At 44.4% G+C, this 10,273-nt stretch overlaps 1 protein-coding gene across 1 annotated transcript; it reads right to left on the bottom strand.

Annotated features, from left to right (window-relative positions):
- Positions 1-479: 479 nt before the first annotated feature.
- LOC147963339 (disease resistance protein Pik-2-like) lies at positions 480-8,016 on the bottom strand. Its single transcript, XM_087528077.1, has 4 exons — positions 6,103-8,016; positions 5,915-6,010; positions 4,559-5,305; positions 480-2,610 (listed from the first exon to the last, which is right to left on the bottom strand). Exons 1-4 carry the CDS (start codon positions 7,243-7,245, stop codon positions 904-906), a joined length of 3,693 nt encoding a protein of 1,230 aa, XP_087384203.1. The 5' UTR covers positions 7,246-8,016; the 3' UTR covers positions 480-903.
- Positions 8,017-10,273: the final 2,257 nt, after the last annotated feature.

The following is a 10,273-nucleotide window of genomic DNA, read 5'->3' as shown; positions in this document are numbered from 1 at the left end:
GCTGCCATATGGACAAATTGATGTGAGATTGTTTGGATAACATCATGGCAGCATCATTGTAGATCAGACTGATGTGAAATTGATTTGAATTAGAGCACCAGTGGATCATCCGGTTGGATTAATTGGATGTTTGTTCTATAATTTGAGGAGCGTGTAAAACTGAATTGTCTATCCTATATAGTGAATGTAATTTGGAGTGGTGGCTGTAATTTGGATTAATTGGAGTAACTTGGATAAATTGGAGTAACCAAATGTTCAGTCTAAGCTCAGAATGGGGAAGGATGAGGGGAACAAGGAGAGGGAAGCTGCAGGGGAGGCGTGGGGCGAGCGGGGGAGCTCCGGCGTAGGGGAGCCGAGCAGGGGATCTCCGGCGCGGGAGAGGAGCGGGGGAGCAGAGGAGCGCTGTGTTTGTAGGTAATTTGCTGGGGGGGGGGGGGGTTCGAAAAACTACCACGATGACAAGTTTTCCCCAACGGACGGAGTACAACAAAGGAATACACATGGATGCATCCTGTCGTTAGTCTGTGACACATGGATACCTACATACCACTGCTGCATTACAGACTTACAGTGACCCAGTTTTGCAACAGGTACATCAATTACTAGTCCTACTGTATGTATAGTAGGTAGAATACAGGAGAAGTACGGTAATAAGAATCCGATGGAAACACACACACACACACCCAGACGGAGGGAGGGAGAGTTTAATAGTCAGTCAATAATGTTCACTCTCACGTGCTCCGCTACCTGCCTCTGCACCTCAAATATTTTACTGTTATACCTGTTACCAGCATTAGGCAACTGAATTTCTTTGAGGCTTTTGAGGGCTGGCAGCCCGGAGATGTCCTTCAGCTCGCCGCACATACCAATTTGTAGCAGCTCAAGCTTGGGCATCGTGTCTTCTTAAAACAACACCGACTGGAGCTTGTATAACCAATGCAACTCCAGCACCATGAGACTCGGGAAAGATGAGCTATGGAAATGTAGCTGTGTCCCCCTGAACGAGTCATAGTGCAGACGTAGTACTGCTATATTTGGTAGCACCCCGAGGGCTTGTATGGCATCATCTTGCTCCAATCTGCTAAACCTTAGCACCAACTTGGAGAGATTCTGAAGCGTATGGATCCATTTTGTTACATTGACTAGCCTACCATGCAGAGCGAGGCTCTCGAGGCTGCTTGGTGGCAACAAATCCTCACCCAAACAGCCATCTAACATGTTCTTCTCTTCATGCGGGTCCCCTATTTCAACTGTTAAAGATTGAAGTTGATTATGACCAGCAATGGCAGACCATAACTCATTGATGGTTCTGTAGCTCAGACCACCCACTTTAAGCTTACGTAGCTGAGTAAGCTCTCCAAACTCTTTTATAGTGGCATTTCCGTTTCTCCCGGAAACATCCACAAAACCTAGTGCATGAAGGGCCTTCAACTTACCAATCCCTTTAGGAAGTACAACGCCATCTAGCTCCATCTCCTGGAAGCAGTATAGATTGAATATATCATACCTGTTCAAACCAGCATCTAGAACTTGTGGTCTCAAGAAAAGATGACCTCTAGACAACAAAACGCTGCATCTTTTACGTGTGGAAACACGATTAATGTAACCTTTATACTTATCAACTATGTCATCCTCTCTCTTGACACGGTCCCAATAACCATCTGCCCGAAGGTGCTGTAGCTTCCGAAGATTGGTGATTGTTGTTGGCAACTCAGATATATGTGTACCTCTAACATCCAGTGTTTCGAGGTGCCTCAAATTCTGGAAGGAATTAGGCAGGCATAAAATGCTGCAACATGCTCGAAGAGAAAGGTACTTGAGGTGACGGAGCTGCCCAATTTGATCAAGATGATGATCTCTTAACCCTAGTGTGTCCTCTAAGTCAAGCACCCGCACAAACCTCATATTGTCGGAGATGAAAAATGATCTCCACTCTCCAAACACAGTCAATGACCGTACATGTGACAAGTCTAGCTTGCTCTCCAGCACATCTTTATCCCTTTTCCAGTTGCTGCCAATGACAAGATGACGTATTGCACCTTGTGTGTCACTCAAACAACATCCTTCCTCCAGCGTCAAAAAAAGGTTTTCCTCCCTAGCCTTTGATATGCATATTTCACGGATCATATCATGAAGTTGGCAAGAATTGATTTTCTGACTGTATCGGTCTGTCCCTTCACCTGGCAGGATCATACTTCTATCCAAGAGCTCATCAAAGTACCTCCGACAAAGTTCAATTGCAGTCATGCCATGCATATCCCTTGAATAACCCTCTGCAGTCCACCGCCTCACCAAGCGACCCCACCTAATTCTCTGGTCTTCTTGAAATATAGATAAGTATAAGAAAGCAGACTTCAGATGGTATGGCAAACCATCGTAGCTCCTCATAAGAATTGTCTTTATTGTCCTAAGTTCAGAATTTATCTCCAATTCAGTGTTAATACCATCACTCATCTTCTTCCATTCAATAGCAGTTTTTGGTTTAGTGGCTAGGAATCCACCGATAGTCGATATTGCAAGAGGAAGTCCATCACATTTCTGCAGGATAAGTCTTGCTTGTTCCATCATAGCTGGGACTAAATCTGTTTTTTCACTATTGTCCTTGAATACCTGCAACGGACATAATTTGAAAAAGTTAACTATTTGGATTAAAATATTACTGTTGCTAAATTAAGAATATTTAGTAACATGAGCTTGTTTGTCCTAGTTTCCACTTGTACCTTCTGGAAGTCAAAGCCCTGGCCCTAAGGGTATGTTTACGAAAAACTATCCATGGATTTAACATTTACTAAACTGAAATTCTCAGCATATGGGGAATTCACTAAGCATTGAAATTTCCTTGTATCCTGGGTGTGGACTAAACTGTAATCATAGATACTGCTACTATTCAAATGTGCACCTACAATAACATGTTTTGGGTAAAAAAACTATTAATGTACTTCACAAAAAATCTAAAAGGTATAAAAAAATTCCCGTGGAATGAAAAATAAATTTGAATGAAAAAAAATGCTACTATAGCTGCAATTTCAATGGCGTCCATTAACACTCCTAACAAAGTAATTGAGATACTTCGATGGCTTCCATTAAACAAACAAATATAACTCCTTGACTATGGTGAGAACATTTGATGCGGCAACTGACTCAAGGAAGCAGAATTTTACAACAACGTTTCTCAGGGCAAGAAAGAATGTAGTTGATTGCTCCAAGGACCTACCTAATTACAATCTCAACAAAAAACTTCGTCGCATTTCTGTGCCATGTGGAAACAAAATTGAGGGCACAAACTTGCTTGCACACAAACTGCAACTTTTTTATGAAACTTTGTTCAAGAGATTGCAAATCTTTGGTCTTGATGCATTGCTAAAAAAGGAACAATTTACAAGAATAAGCCTACGCCATTACAAACAAACATCAACAGAAAGGACAACAGCTGAGAACTGGTAACCACTAGACGCTCATTGCAACAGGCACTCCACCAAACCAATGATAACCTTAATGCCTTACACCCGCTACAACAGACCGGCTAAAGCCTGTCATAGGGAGAGAGAATATAGCAAGAAGGGTAGAGCTAGGCCATGCCAACTTGAGAAAATGGTGGCTCATTAACAACAGTGAATTACCTCCTCACGCCATTGACAAATTCGCACCTGCCACACCCAAGGTGAACCCTCCTCCCACCAAGTAGGACAAATAGGGTGTGACACACACAATGAGGAAGCCCTGGCAGGCCCACGCAGCACACAAGAAAGATCGGCACATTTATTGTACCACAAACTGTGGCTGGCAACCTAGCTATTGCATCCCCACCCTACAGCTATTGCAGTGAACTTCCAAGTCACCAGATGTTGTCCGACCATTGCCTCGTGATGCAGACAAACCATGCTAGCCAAAGCATGGTCATCGTCTACGAACCCTGACACACTCAGACACCAGCCAAGACAAGCGTCTGAGCAACGTTGGTGGGACAACATGGCACAAGTTCCTCAACATTCACCCCCTTGCCACACGAAGCCACAAATACCTACACATGATATATGCGCACGCCCTTGCAAGCTAAACGATGCCCCGCGGACCCAGAGAGACACCAACTGTGACTCACATGAACACAGCAACAAGCTTGCTGTTGTCCTGGCCTCCGCTCGAACCTAAGACAACCAGAGCGCAGAATCCCGATAGCACCGGCAAACATGTCAGCTGCTGGCCATCACCGCCCCACCACCCTGCGGAGGCCCCAACATGCCGCGTGTACGGAGGCTCCGCTTGTAGCATCCAAGCCCGCTGCCCAGTCACATGAGCCCACCACGGCACCTTCCTGAAATTTAGCAAGACGGTCCAGATCTAATATGTTCCTAGATATAATGGACATTTTCCTAGATCTAAAATTACGCAAGTACAAGATTATTAGAGTTTAAACATTTTTTTTTCAGAGAAGACGTCACCTTTTATACTTCTAAATTGCAGATTGAGAGAAAAATATAATGTTACATGAGGTAAGAGTAATGAAATGTGAAGCAAAAACTATATGAAAGGGAAAAAGGGCTACTAGTTCTAAAATTACCTTCTTTTTTAAGAGGTCAAGTGCAGCATCCTTTTTCAGACCACCAAGATGGTACCTGTTCTTGTCCTCTACTGAACAATGTTTGGCAATACTGTTTTCTCTTGTGGTGACTATGATCCTTCCAGCATTATACAAACACGATTTGACCAACTCCCACTCAGAGGTGGACAATATATCATCAAGAACAACAAGGCACCTTTTCATTTTTAGTACCCGAGCTAGTTCCTCCTTCAACTCTTGAAGATTCATCACTGATATGCTTTTCTTCTGTGCCCCAGTTGTTGCTCCAGCCGGATCTTCTTGGATAGTATTCTGAAGCTGCAAAGCCAAATCTCTAAGGAGTACTTCTGGCTTAAAAGGATGCAATGCAGTGGCCCAAGCACGCTTCCAGCCACCAAGTTCTTGGCTCCGGTAGATGCTTCGAACAAGAGAGGTTTTCCCAAGACCTCCCATTCCCCAAACTGAGATCACCGTACAACACTTCTTGTTGTCGGGCTGGCCAACTAATTTGATAAGAAAAAATTTCTCTGTTTCTCGCCCACAAAGCAATTCATCAGCCAGTGCCAGTGTCCTGCTGTGATCAAACTTCTTTCTAGCAGTTGAGTTACAAATTTTGTCTTCACCTGCAATGTTAGGTTCTGGGTTTTCCTCATGTATTTCATCGCTGGGCAATGCTGTGTCTGTCTCACTGGTAGCAACTTTGTTTCTGTAGGAAATAGGCTCGGTGGAACATGATGCTCGGTTAACCTAAACAAAAAAGAACAGATCTATGAGAATTTATGTACTTTTGCTCAGAGTTAAATGTTGAGGATTTTCAGGTGCACACTTTTTGTGAGAGTAGTATGCCCAACAGATTATCTAAGTCCATATACAATGTGTTCATCCTTACTCAACTTTAAAGCACAATATGTTTTTCAATTAGTGTGCATTATACGAAGACGCATGTCTCAGCTTTATTTCCCTCTAACTTTAAAGTTTGTTAAATAAGTTTGAGCACCAGGATTAGCTCATTTATACACAAATGTTTGCCAATTTTAGTGAGAGCACTATGCCCAACAAATTATCTAACTTCATATATATCCTTGGTTCCACTTTTAAAAATAATGTTTATTTTTTCAATTCGCGATACTAGGAGGTATGTCTCAGTTTTCTTTCCCTCAAATTTTGATGTTTGAGCACCAAGATTGGCTCGTTCGTACACAGTTGTTTAGGCTACTAAAGCTAGATTGCTAGGTTGTGCGCGTGTGTGTGGCTAAAAAGAAAACACTAGTGAACATTTATACATCCCAAATATAATCTATGGATATGGAATTCAAGATTTGAATTTCGATTTTTCAATCAGTGCTGGAGTCCCACCTTCAGTTTCTCCTCCACGGTAGCAGCCTTTGCTTCGTCGTTGTTGTCGACCATTGCTACACTAACAGTGCCCATGTTAACCTGTCCCATTGAATTCTGCAATCAGACGTGAAATGAAAAGAAGAATCAACCATCTGTAATAAGAAATAAACAAGTCTATAACAAAACAATGCAAGAAACAGACTTACCTTCTTGTGGAACAAATAAATAGTTTGATCACAGGACAACTGCTTGAACTCTGAAACTTGGTACGGTTTCTCTGTGCACAAGCTTGCAATTTCAACTTGCTGCGTGGAAACGATGATTCTACTTTGTTTCTTGTTGTCAGGAAAGTACTTCTTAATGCAATGCCACTCTTCTATCGTGGACAGGTCATTTATGATAACCAGGTAGCTATTGCTACACAACAGTGCATTAAACACATGGACTAAATCACTTTGATCCATCTTCTCCATCTTGGCCAGAACAGCCCCAACACTTGTTTCTTTTCCAGGCTTTCCAACGTAATCATAGGAATTTTCATAAAATTGCCTTTCCAAGCTCTGAAGAAATTCTTGTGGATTGAAAGATGGCTTTCCAACCTCATCATGTGAATTTTCATAAAACTGCCTTACCAAGCTCCGGAGGAACTCTTGTGGATTGAAAGGATGCATCAATCTAATCCAAGCATGGAAGCCAAACCTTTTCAATACCTTCGGGTCATCATAAATCTCCTGGATGGCGGATGTCTTCCCAATATCACCGCAAGTTCCCCACATGGCAATCACCCTAAGGTTCACATCGTTGCTGTTAATCAGCTGATGGAGGTCCACCACTGATGATTTTTCATGCACAAAGGTGGCAAACCTTGCTTCTGTGATGCCAAACATTGCCACACTGGCAATGCTGGCCTGCTCCTCTGCCGCGGTAGGATTGGAGCATGAGCTCTCCTTGATGAGGCGATAGCGCAGGTTCCTGTTGCTCACATCCTCCACCTCAGCCCTCAGCTCCTTCACCTCCTTGGCGATGCGGCGTCGGTCACCTGGGTTGCGGGGAATGCACCCCAAAAATGGCCTTTTCTCTGAGTGGAGGCCAAAATCCATGAGGCTGTCCTCCACTTTGTAGGCCAGGACCCCAATCTGTTTCACCCAGGTGGTGAGCACCTTGTTCTGGCTCTGCTCCTCGTCAGCCGTCATCAGGAACGACTGCATCATCTGCAGCTCGTCCCTGATGAAGTTCACATCGTGCTCGACACCGAGCTGCAGCGCGATTTCCTCCGCCGCCTTGGACGTGGCATAGCCCAGTGCGCCGCCCAGCGCGGCCTTCCCCAAGCTCACCCCCGTCGCCTCCATGGCTCTGCTTCCTGGCTGTGATGTGGAGGTGGTGGTGCTAATGGCAGATGTGAGTCTAGCCAGCAGCTGGCAAGGGCATGTGGATTAGTAAGGTGAATCCATTCCAGCTACAAGCTTTGTGTCAAGTTGGCATTTCTCTTGTCTTCATTACAAGGCCCGAGGCACCATCATGTGCGCTGGGTAATTTAGTTACATGGCCGGGTCTGAATCTGAACTTGTGATTAAACAAACGAGTATGGCTTCTTGATTACAGCGAGCACATTTGACGCAGCGACTGAGCCCAGCTGGAGGAGGCTGAATCTTTTACTGCAGAGTTGTCGCCCACTTACTGTTGTCGTCTCCGAGTATCTTTTACGGTGTTATTACTCGAAAGAATAAGCGTAATTACTAGTACTAGTCTATAGTATTTTGCTTGAGGGCGTATACAGATCTGGTGATTAAACTAGGTTGGCGACAGAGAAATGAAATTAAATTGAACTACTAGGTTGTACCTTCACTGCGGAGCTCGCCGGAGACAGCAACCACTCACGGCGGAGGTGTTCTGCGCCGTAGGTAACGCACGCGAGGGCGCCGCCGTGCCCCGCCGTGACCCAACAACCACAGCCGCGCCCGTCGCAATCCGACCTCACGAGCCCGTCGATCGAATGCCATCGCCGCCCGCCGCCCTGCCGTCGAAGGAACAGAAGGGATTTGGGGCAAGTGATGGTTACTTGTGTGCTCGGCAGAAGCGCACCTACGTCTTACGCTTTCATAGCGCGGAAGCGTATGTTAAGGCTCTTCAGTTTTCCATGTGCCTTTCAGGGCTTGGGATTGGAGATCCAAATATTTGATTGGAGACGATACTTCAGAATTTTGAATACAGCTAAATCCTACTCCCTCCGTTTCAAAATATAATATTTTTTAGAGATTCAAATGAAGACTACATACGGAGTAAAATGAATGAATATACGCTCTAAGAGCATCTACAGCCGGACGCCTCAAAGCCGCTTTAAACGATCGGGCGGACGGCCCGGGCATTGACCGGTCACAAAAAACCATCCAGACGGGCGCCTCAAACGCCCGAGCTGACCGGCACCTCTCATATTCAGTCTCAATATGAGGCGGATATGACCGGCACGTCTCGCAGCTTCACCGCCCCCATTGCTCCGTAGTCGTTCCGAGCCTCTGCGCCGTCAGCACCGGCAGAACAGTCCTCTCTCCCGTCCTCGCCAGCCCGGAGGCCGCCGCGGTACGTCCGACAACTCTCGGGCTGCTTCTTGCGCTCTATGTGTTCAACACATTGTTCGAACCGGTCTTATTTTTTGCAGGGAAAATGATGAATTCCGATCATTTGTCGGGCGAGGAATATATAGACCGACGGAGATTGATCAAATGATTCAAGATGAGTTCTTCGGTTCGTCGGATTTGGGCGAAGAAGTGGACATGATCATGCTCATGAGCATGCAAAAGAAAATGGACCGGTCAGGTGGAGCATGTCCTTAACTTGAAGGGCTCAATCAGAGGAAGAAGAGTGATCAATCAGGATAGGGTGTCCGGAGCACAGCTACTGCACAAGGACTACTTTGCTGCGAACCCAACTTTCCTGAATGATCCGTGGGTTCGTGGCCGTTTTCGCACCATTGTTTTGTGCATTACGGAGTGAGTGGAGACACATGATGACTACTTCAGGCTGAAAAGGAATTGTTCATGGAGCTTCAATGATGTGGGGTCGGAAACTTTATGGCAGTTGATGACATGTTGTGTTATTTTGCACAATATGATTATTGAGGATGAAGGTGATGGTGTTGCCAAACCAATGATTTTGAGGCGTCTGGAAAACAAGTTCGAATTTTGAAAGATCAAAGGCAAATCAGCTTATGAACTTTCCACAGATGCATCAAAATCTTCGAGACCATCAGGTGTATGCACAACTACTCACTGATTTTGTGGAGCATATGTGGACCCACAATGGAAACCAAAGAGCTAATGCTTGATTTGTGCTCTTAAAATAAATTTTATGTATGAACTATGTATTTTTGGTACCAACATTTGTTATTACATGCGACATTGCCGTGTATGATGGACGTGCATGAATTTGAGAGTCCGGATTTGAGATATGTGGATTCCGGGCACGAGATATGAGGCACCGTCCGGATGCGCCTCCGGGGGTTTGAAGGGATGGATTTGCGAAGTCCAACTGTAGATACTCCAAAATATGTCTATATACATCCATATATAGTCTATATTGAAATCTCTAAAAAAAGACTTATATTTAAGGACATAGGGTGTAGAAAACAAATATGTGTAAAGAGATTAACTGGAATCATAAATTCAATAAAAAAACAATGGTACTTTGAAATATCAACTACTTGGGGATTATCCGGATCACGGAATTTGCAAAGCACACTATGCGTGCAAGAAATTTAAACATATAATCACATATTTGTGGGGTGTGGAATTTTGGAAGGCTCGAGCCTGTTATTTCAAATAACTATAAAAAGTTTTTCAAGTTTAAAGAAAATTGTAAAAAATTATGTGAAAACTTATACATGTTCACCATGGATCTGTAAAATTTCGTTCGAATACATTGTGATGTGTAAGCTACACAAAAAGAAATCCAGCCCAACAACAAAAAGAAATCGGCCCATTTTCGTTATAAAAGCTTACATGTACGTTGTATATGATCCTGAAAAAACATGTACGTAGTATATATGTGTGTGTATGCACAATTTTTTCAGTTCGTTTACAAATGTATAAAACTGGCATTTGAGTGCCGGGATACATGGAGCCAGTTCTCCATTTGCACTTTTTCGTGTATCCCTGTTCATACAGCAATACCAATCTGCTGACTATTCCCCTTAAGGGGAAACACTTTCTATCAGAAGTCTGATAGTAAAGTTTCATCAGACGGGTCCGGAGTCGTTGATTCTTTCCTAATCCCACCGTCCGCTTCCCCCCCCCCTTTCCTCCCGCGACGCTCCCGTGGGCATCCGGGGGGCCTAACCATAGCGCCGCCGCTGGTCGCTCCCTCCCCCACTCCCTCCTCCCT

The sequence above is a fragment of the Triticum urartu genome, chromosome 6A, assembly GCF_056163025.1.
Source record: "Triticum urartu cultivar PI428250 chromosome 6A, HENAU_Tu73, whole genome shotgun sequence".
Taxonomy (NCBI): domain Eukaryota; kingdom Viridiplantae; phylum Streptophyta; class Magnoliopsida; order Poales; family Poaceae; genus Triticum; species Triticum urartu.
The sequence above is the reverse complement of the archived record's forward strand: the minus strand, read 5'-3'. Positions and strand labels throughout refer to the sequence as shown.

Excerpts from the sequence above, each read along its gene's own strand:
- LOC147963339 (XM_087528077.1), bottom strand. The coding sequence starts at position 7,245 with ATGGAGGCGACGGGGGTGAGCTTGGGGAAGGCCGCGCTGGGCGGCGCA. Across the intron at positions 6,011-6,102 it reads TTTATTTGTTCCACAAGAAG|AATTCAATGGGACAGGTTAA; the intron begins GTAAGTCTGTTT and ends GTCTGATTGCAG. Across the intron at positions 2,611-4,558 it reads TTGACCTCTTAAAAAAGAAG|GTATTCAAGGACAATAGTGA; the intron begins GTAATTTTAGAA and ends TGTCCGTTGCAG.